General features: G+C 42.0%; 1 protein-coding gene across 2 annotated transcripts in view; it reads left to right on the top strand.

Annotated features, from left to right (window-relative positions):
• Positions 1 to 983: 983 nt before the first annotated feature.
• LOC125451886 (matrilin-2-like) overlaps positions 984 to 18984 on the top strand; it is a 29715-nt gene continuing 11714 nt past the window's right edge. The window contains exons 1-5 of one of the 2 annotated variants that reach the window (XM_048529611.2): positions 984 to 1204; positions 8252 to 8415; positions 11641 to 12210; positions 15681 to 15797; positions 17876 to 17998. In XM_048529611.2, coding sequence (XP_048385568.1) covers positions 8271 to 8415; positions 11641 to 12210; positions 15681 to 15797; positions 17876 to 17998 — 955 coding nt within the window. In that variant the 5' untranslated portion in view covers positions 984 to 1204; positions 8252 to 8270. Of the gene's footprint in view, positions 1205 to 8251; positions 8416 to 11640; positions 12211 to 15674; positions 15798 to 17875; positions 17999 to 18984 lie in introns of both variants that reach the window. The other variant, XM_048529610.2, reaches the window with a different exon arrangement.

Here is an 18984-nt window from a genome sequence, read left to right as displayed (position 1 = left end):
GCTGCTTACACTGTTGCTTATTCAACCAGTGAAGATATAATAGTTGCTGGCAAATGGCACCAGGGAGCATTAAAAAGTGAGATTTGTCAGCAACAAGTAGCTGATTGGTCTGTGGTATGGTGATGACAAAGGCTTTCTGCCTGCCGACAACTATGTGATTGGCTCCTAGGTGGATGAATACTTTTGTGCTGTGAATGATAAAACAAATTCCATCCAGAAGGGGAGGTGGTGTCCTTTCTCCTGCTGTAGTAAAACAAGTAAAGACTGAAGAAAGCCATTTTCCTTCACCAACTGCTATAAGCTGTTGCTTTCAACAAATAAGTCATAGATTTTATAATTTAGGGACTGGTTGCTGTAAAGATGTAAGGAAAACACTTGCACTAGAGAGAAATTGTCTATCAGCAAACCCTGACAAGCCAAAAGAATCAGTTCAGCAAATCCTGTGAAGAGGGACCACTGGGCTGCCTTCCCAATCTTTTCCCCCATCCATAGAACCAATGTTTTCTGGTATCTGCTCATTTCTGTCTGTAGGGGGAGATAGTAAGGAGGTGAGAGTTTTAACCAGCAGATTTATCTGTCGAGGGCTCACTATTGTTTTCCAGTAGCTGGAATATATTTATTTTTAATAAAAACCTTTACATTTTATGACAACTCTGGGAATAGCGTAGCTTGGATTTCTAGTGCATTATTCCAATGAAACTTAACAATTTTAATTTTGTGTATCTACCTGCTCATGTTGACCTCCTGCTTTCTTCTCTGCTCTCAACTAATTAGCTTTAATTTTGAAAACCTTCCTTGTAGCAATCGACAGCAATTTGTACAGTTTGTTATTTCAACACTCTCTGTTATTCCTTTCTCTCGCATTAATGGAAATCATAACATTGGCTCTCATTGGTCCTGGCAGTGTGTGAATAGGCTGGAATAGTTCTACTTTAGCAATATGAATCGCCACCCTCCATCTCAAATAAAAAAGTGACCGGGCTTTTCCCCAATGTAATAGATGGCTCCACAAACACAACGAGAATTTTAATAAGTGCTTTTCCCATCTGGAAGTTTGCCTGTATCTTTCGAAAGAACTGAGTGCTGCAGCGTCATTGGACAAAGCTTCCATTTTCAGTGTAGTTTCAGTACAGAGTAGCAACACCAGCTCTTGATCCAGGGTGCGACTGGTTTCTGAGGTCTGGAGAGATATACTCTGCAGCAGGTAAGAAATTAAATATTTGCCCTTTCCCTTCAGATCAAACAATAAATGTCAGCTGGATGGTTGTTAAGGGGAAGCGATAATGTTCTTTTCAAAAAAGCTGTTCATCCTCGCTGAAATATTTCCACATTGTTTCCAATGAAAGTCTAGACTTTTTCAACCCGTCTTTAAATTTTGAGGCTTTGCTTTTCAAAGAAATTAGGTTAGATTAGATCCCCTACACTGTGGAAACAGGCCCTTCGGCCCAACAAGTCTACACTGCTCCTTGGAGCATCCCACCCAGACCCATCCCCCTATAACCCACAGACCACTGAACACTACGAGCAATTTAGCATGGCCAATCCACCTAACATGCAGATCTTTGGATCTATTTTCTGGGCTCCTAGATTCGCTTTGCTGCAGCAGAATTAATTGCGATTCTTCAATTCCATTGAGTTAAATTCTGGGCAATTTCAAGGCCTCACTCCAACAAGCCCACTGCACACTGGGTGAGGGGCTTTGTTGCAGGATTCTGATACCGTCAAAAGTCAATTATTTCTTTATTCATGTCGGGTCAGCTTCCAGCCACAACTGTTCGAATTATGGTTTAAATGAAAGGGAACTTATAAATGCTTGGCCAGGTCAGAGTTCACATAAATAAATGATCAAGTGAGCTCCAGTGACATGGATTTGTGGATCTGATTCCCTAGGGATTATCTGGTGATTGTTTGGAATTCTAATCAGTGGAATGGTTGAATGTTTAATACCTATAATCATTTAAGATCATTTGGAAATGAACAAGAGGGGCACTGTGGAGAATTTATGCCCAAAACAGGGCGTTGTGATCTGGGGTAAAGAGATAGTGGAGACTGATTAATCATATTAAGGACTGAATAAATCCTTGCAGGGCTCTGGGGCAAGTGGATTTAATTGGTCTGCTCTTTTGAAGAGCTGGCGCAGGCATGGTGTGCTAAATGGCCTCATTGCGTGGAGGCTCTGCTAAAGTTTTCTAGGTTTTTAAAATCCTCCAGGGCATGAGGGACGTTTCACCAACTCTGCACAAGGCACTGGTCAGGCCACTGCTGGAATACTGTGAACAGTTTTGGATCCCTCATCTAAGGTATTGGAGGCAGTCCAGAGAAGGTTCACTGTCTTTTGAGCAGAGGTTGAGGGGATTGACCTTTACTTGGTGAAATATAGAAGAATGAGAGGCGTTGAGTATGTAGAATAATGAGATGGTAGATGTGGTATGGTTGTTTCCGCTTGTGGGGAAGTTTAGGTCCAGGGGACATAATCTCAGGATAAGGAGTCGCATGTTTCAGGTAGAGATGAGGAGAAATTTCTTCTTTCAGAATGGGGTGGATCCGTGGAATTCTCTGCCATTTAGGTCCGTCAAGGCTGGGCCGTTAAGCATATCCAAGGCTGAGATACACAAAATTTTAAACAGTGAGGGGAATCAAGGGTAATGGGGACAGGGCAGGAAGGTGGAGATGGGGATTATCAGATTAACCATGATCTCAATGAATGTTGGAGCAGGCTCGATGGGCAGAATTGCCAACTTCTGCTCCTAAGCCTTGAGATCTTATGTGTGCTGTAGTAAGATAAGCTATGTAATTGTTGGTAATGGATACTAAATGATTTTTGGCCAGCTTGGTACACATTCTGTGGGCTGCTGTGCAGGAATGTAGTGCAAAGTGTATTGCTCCCTCACTAATCCCCTCACACCCACTCCCAGAAACATTGCGGTGACAAGAAAAAGCATCTGAAATCCTGGGCATGTTCAATGATTAGGCAGTGTCAGTGCACCACAAGTTGGTGATGCTTCAGAGTGCTTCAAACCCCAGTGCTGCTGCATTAGCCCAGCCATAGAAGTCTACAGCACAGAAAAGCCTTTGAGTTCTGAGGAAGGGTCACCAGACCCGAAACATTAACTCTGTTTTCTCCTCCACAGATGCTGCCAGACCTGCTGATCTTTTCCAGCAACTTTGTTTTTGTTCCAGAAAAACTTTTATCCATTGCGTTGTCAAAAACAATCACCCAACTATTCTAATCCTGTTTTCCAGCACTTGGCCCATAGCCTTGTCTGCCTTGGCATCACAAAGGTGGTGCATCGAAATGCTTATGAGGATTTCTACCAAATTTACAGACAGTGTGTTCCAGCTTCCCAACAGCCTCTGCGTAGAGTGTGTTAGGTTTGACAAGGCTGCATTGCCCATGTTGGTGGTAGGTCACCCCTGCATCATTTAAGTTGGAGAAGGATACCAAAAGACGATGATTTTGAAGCTGAGGGGTATGAATAAGGAGCTATGGTGTGGGAGTTAGGGTGGCAAAGTCACGAATGTCAACAGGCCAGTAATCTAGAGGTCTGGGTTAATGATTGGGAGATAGGAGACTTTTCTTTTATTCATTCCCAGGATGTGAACTTCAATGGCAAGGCCAACACTTATTACCCATTGACCATTGTCCAGACGGCTGGGAATTGTCAACAGCATTGGTGTGGGTCTGGAGTTACATGTAGGCTGGAACAGTTAAGGAAGGTAGTTTCCTTCCCTAAATGACATTAGTGAACCATATGGGTTTTTCCTGACAATTGACAATGGTTTCATGGTCATTATTGGACTCCAAATATTTATAGAAATCAATTTCCACCATTTGCCATGGCAGGACTCAAACTCAGGTTCCTAGAACAATGCCAGGCTCCCTGGATTAATATTCTAGTCATCACCTCTAATTCAAAGCATTAAATAAATATGGATTTAAAACAAAACACATCAGCAACAGTGACCATGAAACTACTGGGTTGTTATAAGATCAGACCTGTTTCACTAATCCCTTGAGGGAAGGAAATCTGCCATCTTTACCTGGTCTGGCCTACTTGTGACTCTAGATTCACAGAAATGTAGTTGACTTGTAACTGAAATAACTCCACAGAGACTGGTATCCCATCATCAAATTCCACTTTATTTATATGTGGAGAGCCATTGACACTGATCTAACTCCCCCAGAGCCAGCTCTCAGAATGAACAGAAGGGTCCCAACCCAAAACGTCAACTTTCCTGCCCCTCTGATGCTGCCTGTCCTGCTGTGTTCCTCCAACTCCACACTGTGTTATCTCTGACTCCAGCATCGGCAGTTCTTACTATCTCTGAGTGAGTTAGAACCTCTGACACTCCTGTTTATATCTGTCAGCCAGAGCTCCCTTATGGGACCAGGTTAATACCCCAATCAGAGAACTCCTATTCTATAAGGTCCACCTGGCTGATCTCAATATAATCACAATAGTAATCACCATCAAAAATGGCCTGACAAATCATTCATTTGTATTCAAGCAGGCTATTCACATTCTACATTCTCCAAGGTAATTATTGATAGATGGCCTTATGCCATGATTGTATAAAAGAAAGCTTAAATGAATATACTGAAACTGACAGAATTCTACTGCTGTGCATTTATCACACCGGACTACAAATGTGCTCAAATAAATGTCTGGGAACTGAATCGAAGCAGCGTTCTTAATTATTATACTATAAACAGAAATAGCTGATATTACACAGCAGGTCGATTATTGAATGATGGGGCTTGACCTTCTCAAAAACTTATTTAGACACATTCCCCACCTCTCTCTGCAGTTGTTTCTAGATGCTTGTTCAATTTTCTTTTGAAACCAACAATGAATTACTTTACCACATTCTCAGGCAGCAGATTCTGAACATCAACAATTCACTGTTTATGAAGAACAAAGAACAATAGAGCAACAGGAACATGCCCTTCGCCCCTCCAAGCCCGTGCTGACACATTTTGCCCTTCCATACTAAAACTGTCTTCACTTACAGGATCGGTATCCCTCTATTCCCTTCCTACTCACATATTCATTCAGGTGTTTCTCGAACGCTGCTATTGTGTCTGCGTCCACCACCTCCTCCGGCAGCGGGTTCCAGGCTCCCACCACCCTTTGTGCATGAATCGCTAAAAGTAGGATTGCAGGTGCAGCAGGTGATTAAAAAGGCAAATGGAATTTTGCCTGCCATTGCTAGAGGGATGGAGTTTAAAAACAGGGAGGCTATGCTGCAGCTGTATAGGGTCCTGGAGGCCACAACTGGGGTAAAGTGTGCGGTTTTGGCCTCCTCCCTTGAGAAGGGATGCGATAGCACCGGAGGGAGTGCAGAGGAGATTTACTCAGTTGAGTCCAGAGCTGAGAGGGTTGGATTATGAGGAGAGACTGTGTAGACTGGGGTTAGAATTCAGAAGAATGAGGGGAGATCTTAAAGAAACATGTAAGATTATGACGGGAATAGATAAGGTAGAGGCGAGGAGGTTGTTTCCGCTAGCAGGTGAAATATGACTAGAGGGCATTGCCTCAAAATAAAGGGAAGCAGATGTAGGACTGAGGTCAGGAGGAACTTCTTCACCCGAAGGGTTGTGAATCTGTGGAATTCCCTGCCCAGTGAAGCTGTTGAAGCTATCTCACTGAACGTTTTTAAGGCAAGGCTAGATAAATTTTTGAGTAGTAAAGGAATTAAGGGTTATGGTGAGTGGGCGGGTAAGTGAAGCTGAATCTCAAAGATCAGCCATGATCTTATTAAATGGCGGGACAGGCTCGAGGGGCCAGATGGCTTACTCCCGCTCCTAGTTTTTATGTTCTTATGTTTGTATTAAAAAAAATTTCCTCATCTTACTTTGATATTTTTTCTAATCACTTTGAATGCAAGTTCTCCAGTTCTCAACCCTTTTGCCAATGGGTAACTATTTCTCTTTATCTATCTATCCAGATCACTCTTGGCAATAATGATATCACGGCAATGTCACTGGACATAAATGGTGATGATGACCATGATAAATGTCAGTGATTTCTGTTAAACAAAACTCGTGTCTGGTTCACTCATTCCCCTTTAGGGAAGGAAATCTGCCATCTTTACCTGGTCTGGCCAACGGTGACTCTAGGCCCACAGAAGATGCAGCTGAGCCTCAACCACCTCCAGGGGATTAGGGATGGGTGATTAATGCTGAACTTGTTGGTGACACCCACATTCCATGTAAGAATAAAGAAAACCTCCTGTCTACCTTCGCTTCCTCTCAGGAGAACATTCCCAACCAGATTCCCCGATCTCTCCTTGTATCTAAAGTCCTTCATCCCTTGAACCATTCTCATGAACATTTTCTGCATTGTCTCTAACCCATTCACCTTCACTCCCTTCCATTCCTGGAATAGAACTCTATGGACGACTGCTAAATGGAATTTTTCAGCCACGTGTCTCTCTTTTCAGCATCACTATACATTTCACCAAGATTGTAATCTTCTGCTTCCTGTACTGTTGATTTTTGTCAGGTGCAGCAAACAGTGCGGAAGGTAAATTTTAGCCTTTATCACAAGGAGGGCAGAGTCTAAAGATAGAGAGGACTTGCTGCAACTGTATGACATTTTATAAGGTGACAGCACACCTGAAGTACCGTTTACAATTCTGATCTCCTTTCTTAGGAAAGGACAGACTCGCCTTAGAAGTGAACATCGGAAATAGGAGCAGGAGGAGGCCATTCAGGCCTTCAAGCCTGCCCTGCCATTCAACAAGACCATGGTTGATAGGCCTCAACTCCTCTTTCATGGTAGCTCTTCATAGATGACAAATCCCGAATACTTCCAAAACATAGCTATATCCTCTTCTAGTAGCCTAGTCTCCATAATTGACTTCCCCGGCTGATGGAAACATCTTCTTAACATCAACTATGTCACACTACCTCAAAATCTTCCATATTTCAGTAAAATCATCCTTCTTTTGAAGAAAGATCTGACCTGCAACAAAGCATTGCTCCTGAAAGCTACCACACATGAGCAGATACTGAGCAGTCTGGATCTTGCTAAAGCCCTTGTGAACTTTCATTGTTTTTATTTCACTCTTTTGCCAATTTTGGTTTGGAGCTGTGACCTGGGAATTGTGAGCTAACAATGACTTTAGGACAATGGGTAACAGCATGTGTAGAAAAGAAAAAAAACACTAGAATCATAGACAAACAAGCTTTTCTTTACTTGTGAGACCAGGCCTGGAAGTTACTTGCATATTGATTCCTGATCAAAAGGTCCTGCAGATGTTTCATCACCAGGTAAGGCTATTACATATAAATAGATAGCTGGAGCTATCTACTAATGAGGCCAGAACTTAGGAATTGGTTCCAGCAAGTCTGGAAGATACCTTATGCTCAAATAGATGGTAAATATTGACTGGTAAATGGAAGCGACAATCAGTCTGTCAGGGACAACGGAGCTTGAATGGGACTTTGGACAACATTTTCTCTGAGGATGAATCTGGTTGTTGATGCTATAGCATGAAGATTTGAAAGCTCCTTGCTTAACCACCCATGAACAACTCTTAGATGTTCAGAGAACAATTAATGCTTCTGTCAGGGGACGATCATCCATGCGTGTGGATCAATAAGTTGTGAAACCCACTGGAGCAATCTGGCCAGTTTAGTGTTTTCTTTTGTCCCCATATCATAACAAAATAGAAAATAGAATAGAAATTGATGCAAACAGTCTTCAAAAAAGACAGTGAAACGTATTTAAGTTGCTGTACTCTGGTGCTTATATTAAAAACAGAAATCATATATTAAAAAAAAGACAAAGTCCATTTTTGTTCAATTCCTGGCTAATGGATTCCCAAGGTCAAGGAAAAGGCAGCCCAGACTCTCTGGAGTTAGAAGGATGGGAAGTGATCTCATTGACATGTATAAGGTTCTGTAAGGGTTTGTTAGAATAGATGATGAAGTATGTTTCCCCACTGGTTGGAGAGTCTAAAAACTGGGCGCATTATAACAGGTTAAGAGATTGACCATCTGGGACTGAAATGAGGAGAAGTTTCTTCACTCAGAGAGTTGCAAACCTTTGGAATTCTGTACCTCAGAGGGCTGTGGAATCGCAAAGTTCAGCATTGACAGTAATAGATTGGTGAGCACTTTGGGAATTAGGGAAAGTGGGGAACACCATATGACTCAACTGGAGCCGATAAAGTTGAGCGCTGGTATTATTGAACAAACTCAGGTTAATGGCTGATTTCTGTGCCTATTTTTTTTGCTCTTCAGTTCTTATAACTCCTCAGATATGAAGGCGACTCCTCGAAATATCTTCCTCCTGCTTCTTTTGGAAGTTGTGCTGGTTGACAATGTTGTGCTGGCCAGAAAAACACTGCATGCGAAACGATCCAAAGTAAGCACAGGAGATGAAATCGCAGTGCAGCAATATATTGGTGAGTGCTGGTTCAAAACAATTGGTGCCCCTCCAAATTACCAAAATTGACGCTAAAACGTCTCAGTAAAGAAAAAGCTTCTTGTATAGAAACTGAAAGCAAGTTAAAGAAGCAGCAGCAACCAATCTCTTCTACACCTCTCGCATATAGAAAAAGATTCTCAAACATTAATGAGGAGGAAAGATACAAGGGCTGAGATATTACCATAATGTGGAGATACTGGAGAGGTTGTTCCTCATAGAGAAGGCTAAGGGGAAACTTAATGCCACAAAGATAAAGCAAAGAACTGCGATGCTAGAGTTCAGAAAGTGCTGGAGAAGCTGAGCAGGTCTGGCAGCAGCAGTGGGAAGAAAGTAGAGTTACCACTTCGAATCTGGTGCCTCTTCATCCAAATGACACAAAGATAGGCAGAGGGACAGGTGACGGGCAGGCTGCAGAAGGATTTGGACAGGCTAAGAGAGTGGGCAAAGCAGCAGCAAATGGAATACAATGTGGGAAAGTGTGAGGTGATCTCATTGACATGTATAAGGTGCTGTAAGGGTTTGGTAGAATAGATGGTGAAGTATGTTTCCCCACTGGTTGGAGAGTCTAGAAACTGGGCGCATTTTAACAGGTTAAGAGATTGACCATCTGGGACTGAAATGAGAAGGAATTTCTTCACTCAGAGAGCGGCAAACCTTTTCTGTATTCTGTACCTCAGAGGGCTGTGAAATCTCAAAGTTCAGCATTGACAGTAATAGACTGGTGAGCACTTTGGGAATTAGGGAAAGTGGGGAACACCATATGACTCAACTGGAGCTGATAAAGTTGAGGTTCCACACTTTGGTGGGAAGAATGGAGGCGTGAACCATTTTTTATCTGGCAGAGGCTTCAGAAAACTGAAGCAGAAAGAGACCTCGGAGTCATAGTTCAGGGTTCCCTAAAGGATAACATGCAGGTTCATTTGGCAGTTAAGAAGGAAAATGTAATTTGTGATTCATAGGTGGGGACTCCCAAATCACTTTGTGCTGTAGGTGTGTGCAGTCTCACTCCATTTGAATAATATTCAGCTCCTCTACTCTTCCTGTCAAAGTATATTACTTCTCCCATCCCCGCATGACGTTACATCTGCCACGTTTTTATCCATTCACTTACCCTATCCACATTCCTCAGTAAACTTGTTGTGTCATCCTCACCACTTACCTTCCCACTTATCTTAGTGTCATCTTCAAACTCAGCTATCCTCATCCAAATCATTGGAAATAATAGTAGCCCGGCACTGATCCCTGTGGCATACCATTGTTTTACAAGTTGCCATCCTGAAAATGCCCACTTCATCCCAATTCTCTTAGTTAGTCAATTCTCTATCTATACTGTTGTTTGCCCAGTTGCTTTTGCTGCTAATGGTGGCACAGTGAATATGTTACAATCTGGAATGTATATCAGCATGGCTCTGGACTAGTCAGTGATTTTACCTGATCACAGCAGGACCTGATGATGTATTACATGCTCCAGGCAAATCTCCTGAAGGATGTCTAAATGGTTGTCTGTCATGTCCTTTCAAACCTACACCCTTTTCTCTACGAGAGCAGAGATGAGAACCATGCCAGGGGAACATTCAGGAGGAGAGAGAGAGACAGAGAGAGAGAGACAGAGAGAGAGAGAGAGAGTACCACTTCACTGGAGATGGGAATATCAGACATAGAGGTTAGAGTGTATCTGAGCAAATCAGTTGTTGGAGAAATATCATGGAAAATGGAAGGCCAAAGGCTAGATGGTTGGGATCTGGTAAGTGCAGTTGTGAATAAATTTAAGATTGTTTATTCCAGATGCTGCTACAGACAGAGGGAAGCTTGGAGATGTAGAGGGGGTTGTAGATGCCTAAAGGCACATAGATGTAACCAGACCTAAACTTGTCTGTGATTGAAACCATGGGAGTTTCAAGTAGCAGACAGTGAGATCAGCACTGCTGCCTCTCGGTGCCATGGACCCGGGTTCGATCCCACCCTCAGGTGACTGTCTGTGAGGTGTTGCACATTCTCCCCGTGTCTGCATAGGTTTCCTCCGGGTGCTCCGGTTTCCTCCCACAGTCCAAAGATGTGCAGGTTGGGTGGATTGGCGGTGCTAAATTGCCCGTAGTGTCTAGGGTAGGAAATGTTAGGGTGGGATGCTCTTCAGAGAGTCAGTTTAAACTCAATGGACCAAATGGCCTGCCTCCACACTGTAGGGATTCTATGATGATTCTGTGAAGAAGGTAACTTTGAACAAGAGCTGGGTATTTCTCAGAGGAAGACATTTCAGGTGGACCAGAGGCCGGTAATCTCAGAGGAGTAAGAAGATGATGAGGTGACATGGAAGTTGAAATTCCTCGTATTGAGGAAGGAAAGAATTGAAAGAAATCCCAATGATAAAATTTTTATTGCACTTGGGAGGACTGCACCAAACAAAAACTGAATGAAACCATGGTTGGAATGTTGAAATGGAAAAGTTTAATTAAAATTTTTAAGAAATTAGCAAAAACAGAAAAGGGGTGATCATGAGAAACTATAGAATTTGGAGATGAGGCGTAGATCTTGGTCTAGGAACTTGCATCAAAAAATGAACTTGCAGGAATAAAATCAAAAATATTTGGAAACTTGGAATTCTCTTCATAAATAGCAATTGTTGCTAGATTTGTTGTCAATTTTAAAATACATTGAGAGGTTTTTATTATCCAAACTTATTAAGGGTTCTGGGGGCTGGGAGGATGGTGGTGTAGTGGTAATGTTACTGTGGGCTAACAATGTTGAGGACTGAAGCCAATACTCTGAGGGCAAAGACTGAAATCCCACCACAGCAGGTGGTATATTTAAATCGATTGATCGGTGTGGAATTGAAAACTAATCTTAGTAAGGATGATAACTATTAATTATTGCGTGAATAAAAACAAGATACTTCTGATTCAATAATTGTACCTGTGCCTCCAGACTCACAGCAACATAGTTGACTCCTAAATGCCCTCTGAAATGTCCTAGCAAGTCACTCATTTCAAGAGGTAATTCGGGATTTGTGACAAATGTTGGGCTGGCCAGTAATGGGCCATTCTGTGGAAGAATAAAGAAAAATCATAGAGGTGATTTCTAGATCAGCCATTGAATGACTGAACACTCTCAAGGGCCCAAATGGCCTGCTCCTGAGGTATTTACCCAAGACAGAAGCTACTGCATTGCATTTTCTAGAAAGTAAATACTGTGTTTTGTCTTACAGAGGAACAATGCGTTGGCAAGGCCTTAGACTTAGTCTTCATCATTGACAGTTCCCGGAGTATACTTCCTCCTGACTTTGAGAAAGTGAAGGAATTCATCAAAAACATCCTCAAATTTCTGGACGTCGGTCTGGCCAAGACGAGAGTGGGCCTCGTCCTCTACGGCAGCACCGTCGAAAGCGTGTTCTCCCTCAAAACCTACAAGAAGGTGGAGGACATGATGAGGGCAGTTGAGGAGATGGTCCACCTGGCAACTGGCACCATGACAGGGCTGGCCATTGAATATACTATGAAGGTGGCATTCTCCACGCAGGAGGGGGCAAGGCCATTTGACAGAAATGTACCGCGCGTGGCAATTATAGTGACGGACGGAAGACCCCAGGACAAGGTGGCAGAGGTAGCAGCTCAAGCAAGGGACTCGGGAATTCTCATATTCGCCGTAGGTGTAGGGAGAGTCGATATGCAGACACTTCAGCTGATTGGGAGCGAGCCACATGAGAAGCATGTGTTCTTTGTGCAGAATTTCAGCATGATTCAAACTCTCCTCTCTGAGTTCCAAACCAAAATATGTGGTACGTTTTGGGGGGAGTAGCACTATCATGTACCAAACGCACTGTTTAAAATTTAGCTTTGCTAGAGAATGTAGTGAGTTTTGCAGCCAATGCTTTCATCCTATAGTATCGAGAGGTTCCCAAGCTTGCAAATTCACACCAGGCACAACATCTAGTCTGACAGTCTAATGCGCTACTGAAACAGTACCACACTGCCAGAGGTGCTGTCCTTCAGTCAAGACATTAAACCTAGACCCTGATTACCCCCCTTGAGTGGATGCAAAAGACCACACTATCACAAAATTGAGGCTAATGTAACAAGTGTCATAGAGCCGTACAGCAATGGAAACAGGGCCTTCGGTCTAACTCGTCCATACCAACCCAACATCCTAAATTAGTCTACTCCCATTTGCCAGCATTTGGTCCATATCCCTCTTAACTCCTTCCTATCCATGTACCCATCCAGATGCTTTTTAAATATTGTAATTGTACCAGCCTCCACCACTTCCTCTGGCAGCTCATTGCATACACATACCACCCTCTGCATGAAAAAGTTGCCCCTTAGATTCTTTTCAAATCTTTTGCCTGTCACCTTAAAACTATGCCTTCTAGTTTTGCACTGCCCTACCACAGGAAAAAGGGACCTTGGCTATTCACGCTATCTGTGGCCAACGCGATTTTATGGTACTTTGTTTTGCAAGTCACTCTACAACAGGGATTGCTCAGTACTATTTAAGCTTGTACAGTGTTTGTAGAATGCTTTGCAATATCCCAATGTTATAAAAAGCACTACATAAGTTCAAATTCTGTCTTCTTGACATCGATTGACCACCAAATAAATACATTCAGAGATAATAGGAGCTGCAGATGCTGGAGTATCTGAGGTAACAAAGTGGAAACACGGCAGGCCAAGCAGCATCTTAAGAGCAGGAAAGCTGACGTTTCGGGCCTAAACCCTTCATCAGAAAACATTCAGTCAATTTTCCCAATGTCAAACTCATTTTTATAAGGGAACATATGTAAGATTACTCACTTATATATTTCATCAATGCTTTCGATCCTAGGTCTAGTGTTTGCTTTCTGCCTGGTCTGTGTGACTCTGTTTTTAACCGTTCACCCAATGTCTGATAAGCATGTGTCCATCAGCAGTTTAAACAGCAGCAGAAACATTTTGGACTGTGCTAGGAAGCAAAAAGGTTTTGTAGAACTCTGTGGACATCCAGTGGCTTTCTCTCGCACTGTGAATGAACTGGTTCTACTGGATTAATATCCCATTTCCTGAATTTTCAGGGTGACAAACAGGTAAAATCCTACGCAAATCTTGGGTAAAGTGACACTTCTGTACAGTGCATAACAAAATGGCTACTGCAATATTAACAAGCAACATTATGGCCACTCACCTTGGATTAAATTTTGGGCAAATGCAGAAAGCAGTAATAAAATGTTGACTTTCAGACTGGACAATAGTAAATGATGAATTTCCCTGAGACCACTATCTTGTTTTTAAAAAAGCTGTATAACTGATGTGGATATCATATTACAGAATAAGATTTCAGAAATAGCCTTGGAGACATGACAGATAGTGAGAATGACATTAATCTAAAGCAGCAAGACAGTGACAGACTGATAGAATTCGATCTGACGTAGAGAATTATAGAGTCACGCAGCATGGAAACAGACTCTTCGGCCCAATTTGTCCATGCCGACCAGATTTCCCAAACTGAACTAGTCCCATTTGTCTGAGTTTGTCCCAAATCTCTCTAATCCATGTACGCGCCCAAGTGTGAAATGCATCACAAAGAGATAGGGAGAGGCAATATATGCTTCATGGCACAGTTCAAAAGAGTTTGAAAGGTGAGTGGGATCTAAAGGAGCACGTTTACTGATCTTTGAAGGTGCCAGCTCATATTGGGATATTATGTTGTAAACCATGTGCTATCTTAGGCTTCATATATAGAGATATTAAGTGCAAAAGCAGGGACATTCAGCTGAACCTCTATAAAAATCTCAATAGGCCACAGCTAGAGTGTCGCACATTTATTTTTGGCCAGCAAACTTTAAGAAAGGTACTTGAGAGAAAGGTGAGGAGATTTACCAGAATGGTCCCAGGGGTGACCTGAAGGATGAAGTTGGTGAATCTGAGTGGGTTCACATTAACATGAAGGTGGGGTGTGGGGACATTTGGGAGAATAGTTCACAACTATGAGAGAGTTAGGCACAGCAAACAAAAAATACCCTTTCCCACTGGCTGATGACCCCAAGGACTAGGGTTGCAGATTGAAGACTTTGTGGAAGAATGTGAGAAAGAAGATTTTTATGTAACAAGTAGCAGAGATCTGAAACTCACTGCCTGCAGGTGAGGTGAGGTAAGGTGAGAAGGTGGAGTTGGGTGGTATAGACAATTAATGATTCCAGAAGAAAATGATGAGCTTCTGAAGGAGATAAACTTGCAGAGCCATGGTACAGAGGTGAGGATAGGGGCTGTAGGGATTGCTGTAGAGAGAGCAAGCATTGACTAAATAAACCAAATGGCTCCCTTTTTGCATGAGTCGAGAGGATAGGTTTTAAGAGGTCCTGTGAACAATGCCCTCCACATATCACCCAGGCAATGAATGGCTACCATGCAACCATTTAATAAGCACTGGCTAATGATAGACTGGGCACAGGATTTCTGTCCCTTTGGGACAGGACTCAACACCTCAGAAAGCTGTGGACCAATCAGAAGCCAGCAGCTCACTCATACCGACAGTGCCACCAGGAACAGTGGCCACTGTTGGAACTGCAGCAAGGCTGAGAGAATGCAAGCTCAAATTGCATTGTAAGCGTTCAAGGGTTTTATCAGGAAGATTGGCAGAAGAGGAGCTGTAGAAATGCAAATTCTCTCAGTGAATTAACTTTGAGACAGGACTGCAAGAAAGCCCAACTTATCTACCAGCAGTTAACATTGATAAGATTTTTGAAAGTTTGCTGGCTCACTTTATTTTGCTTTTAAATATATCCAGCTCCATGAAACCCATTGGAGTCTAATTTATTTTGATCAATGGATCTTCACTTATCTCTACTTGTCACTGGTGTGAAGAATTCCTTCAGGATAAGTTCCAAATGTTAATTAGGGAGATCATTTTTCACTCATTTCACACTAATTACATTCACTGAAAAGAGTAATCTGTCTTGGTCAAAATAAAAGATAACGCACGGGTTTGGTTACGTAGAAATATAGATAAATAGATTAATGCAGCATGAAAGGAGGCAATTTGATCCATTGAGCCTGTGTCAGCTCTCTAAAAGAGCTATCTGATTCATCCCACCCTCTCCTCCTACAAAATAGCAGCCTTTTGCTTTAATTTTAATCCTTGGCAAACTTCCTCCTGAACAGGTTTTTGAACGCAACTCTCCATATCTCTTCATCTTCCCCTTGAGTTCTTCTGTCACGTACCTTTGAGAAAAATTGCACTCATAACAAACCTTTCTCTTTTTGTGCACAGATACAGATCTCTGCGGAGTGATTGGTCATGGATGTGAACAGATCTGTGTCAACACACCAGGGTCTTACATTTGCAAATGTAAAAAAGGATTCATCCTAAACAGTGATCAGAAAACTTGCCGAAGTAAGGCCAGCTGGTTTCATAGCTTAAATCTCTTTGATAATTTGAAGGGAATGTTTTTTAAACTCTTTCACAGGAAGTGGGTGTTGCATTATAGGCCAGTATTCAGTAGGCCATGGCCTAGTACTATCACTGGACTATTAATCTAGAGACCCAGGAAATGTTCTGGGCACCTGGGTTCAAATCCCACCATGGCAGATGGTGACATTTGAATTCAATAATAATCTAGAATTAAAAGTCTAATGGGGTCCATGAATTCATTGTCGATCGTTGGAAAAACCCATCTGGTTCACGAAAGTCCTTCAGCCAAGGAAATCTGCCGTCCTTATCTGGTCCGGTCTACACATGACTCCAGACCCACAGCAATGTGACTGACTCTTAACAGTCCCCTGGGCAATTAGGGATGGGCAATAAATGCTGGCCCAGACAGCAATCCCCTCATGCTGTGAATGAATTAAAAACCTGTTCTAATTGTACCCGGGAATGTGATGGTGATGTTTACCAGTATTAAAGCAGATTATGATTAGATTTGAAAGGTTAAATGGGAAAGCATAGTGTGACCGATGCCTTGCAGTGATGCTTGTTATCTCTTCAAATAATTCTAATAAATTTTCCAGCCATGACTTCTCCTTCATGAAGCCATGCTGACACAGGTTGATCATATCGTTTCTTTCTAAATGCTGTACTATTGCATCCTTCATATTGGAGTCTAAAGAGATGTTAATGAAGATGTTTAGCTAATTAGCCCATAGTAACCTGCTTCATATCACCCACCCACTTTTAAAGATGGGTATTACATGGTGCTTTTCTAAAATCTAAAGATTCCTGGAGAATTGCTATCACTGTATCTGTAGGTATTTACTTCTATGTGACATTGCCAGTGTTGGACTGGGTTGGACAAAGTCAGAAGTCACACAATACCAGACTGTAGTCCAACAGGTTGATCTGAAATCACAAAGTTTCGGAGCACTGCTCCTTTGTCAGGTGAAGTTCACTTCAAATACACCTGTTGAACTATATCCTAATGTTGTGTAACTTCTCGCTTTTTCCCTTGATATTCTAGGATGCAACCCATTGGGTCCAGGGGATTTAATGCCCTTCTGCCCATTCATCCCCCTTGTCCTTTTTCTCTGGTGGTAGTTATTGTACTTATCTCCGCTCTTCCTTCGCCCCTCTATTATTTAACAGCTTTGGAATTCATTAGCGTCTCCTAAGTTGACAAAAAATATCAACTCTGTCATTTTTAGTTTCCCTATTATTATTATTTCCCCAGCATCATTATGTGAGGGGCCTATAGTTACTTTGCTCTCTCTCTTTTACTCATTGCTTGCCATGCTAATATTATTTGCTGGCTTATATTCAAAGTTTATTTTCTTCCTCTTTATTATTCTTTTAGTTATCTTTTGTTGGCTTTGAAAACTTTCCCAATCCTCTGGTTTACCACTAAGCTTTGCCACATTATGTATTTGATGCTATCCAGCTTCCCTGGTTAACTATGGTTCCCTTCCTAGAAACCTTCTTTCTCATGGGATTATACCTTTATTATGAGTCAGGAGTTATTTTATTAATGTTCGCCATTATTCATCAGCCATCTTTTTTGTTAAACCCCTTCCCCAGTCCACTCCAACCAGCTCTGCCCTCATTCCCATGTTATTATCCTCATATAAGTTTAACACAGTGATTTCCAACCCACATTTCTCCCTCTCAAAAAATGCTAAATTTTACCATGTTATGGTCACTATTTCCTAGGGCACCCTTTACGCTGACATCATTTCTTCAACCTGCCTCACTACATATCTATAGATCCAAAAAAGCCCTATCCTGGGTTGGATTCATAACATATTATTCTAAGAAACTGTCCCAAATTCATTTACAAATTATTCCTTACAGCTATCTTTTCCAACCCGAATATCCCAATTTACAGGAAGGTTAAAGTCACCATGATTGGGATTTTCAAATGGCCTCATTATATCCTGATGTCTAATAACATCTCTGATTTAAAATGTTGGTAATACTGGGGAAAGAACTGTAACAGCTGCTTTAATATCCTGCTAATTGATATATTCTTTGTCCTTTTACAGGAATTGATTTCTGCATCCAGGCCAGGCACAACTGCGAACATGACTGTGTGAGCACAGAGGACAGTTACTTCTGTCGATGTCGGAAAGGTTACATACTACAACCTGATGGCAAGACATGTCTGCGTACGTCCTTCACCAGCTACTTGCTCTCACAAACTTACCCCTTTCATCAGCTTATAGACCCTATCTCATATCAAGCAAAGTTACCTTTCATTCAACCTAAACAACCTATATAGAAATAGTCACTCAACCATCGTTGACTGGGAACACTATATTAAACTGATGTGCTTGTTAAAACTCACCCAAATCAAAATCCCACCGTAGTCTGGGCACCACATGCACTGGAGAATTCTGATTTGAGAGTTTGTTGTTTGGGAATTACAACAAATTAAAATGGAACACAGACAGCGAAATGCTGGATTGTTAAACAAATAAGAGAACGTAAACTTGATTGGTTGAGTATTCACAAGGCGGCCTCCATTCTGCAGATTTACTGCTACTTTCAATCAACCTGCACAGGGATGTTCTTACACACCTCGAAGGAGGGTGGAACTTGAACACAGGTCTTCTGGTCTCAGAGTTTGGGACGCTACTACTGTGCCACAAAACCCACAGAGTCATAGAGCATGGAAACATAAGGTCCATCCAGTCCATGCCAAGCCTAATCCTAAACTAAGCTAATATCCTGCCTATTCCTGGCCCAAACCCCTCCAAACCTTTCCTGTTCATGTCCTTAACAAAGTGGCTTTTAAACATTGCCTCTATTAGAGCTCTCATTCGAGGAAGCTGGAAGATAAGTAAAGAATATAAGGATAAATGAAAAGTAATGAACAGGGTCTCATAAACACCGCACACATCAGTTAGGACAAAAGGTGCCTTACTGTGCTCTACCTTCACTGGATACTTTCAGACCTCCAGACTCAGGCAGAGGGACATTTCCTCTATGCCACAAATAAGCCTCTATTCTCTCAATACAATGAACCAAAAATGGAGTCTCCTTTGTTAATTGAACATGACATTAGTTATGAACATATTCAGACAGGTATTAAGTGAGGACTTGCTTGAGCTCCTCTATGTAGGCTTACAAAAACACCTTTGTAACAAACAGT

This window comes from Stegostoma tigrinum, chromosome 5 (assembly GCF_030684315.1).
Source record: "Stegostoma tigrinum isolate sSteTig4 chromosome 5, sSteTig4.hap1, whole genome shotgun sequence".
Lineage (NCBI taxonomy): Eukaryota > Metazoa > Chordata > Chondrichthyes > Orectolobiformes > Stegostomatidae > Stegostoma > Stegostoma tigrinum.
Note: the sequence above shows the minus strand (reverse complement) of the source record. Positions and strands in the feature narration are given on the sequence as shown.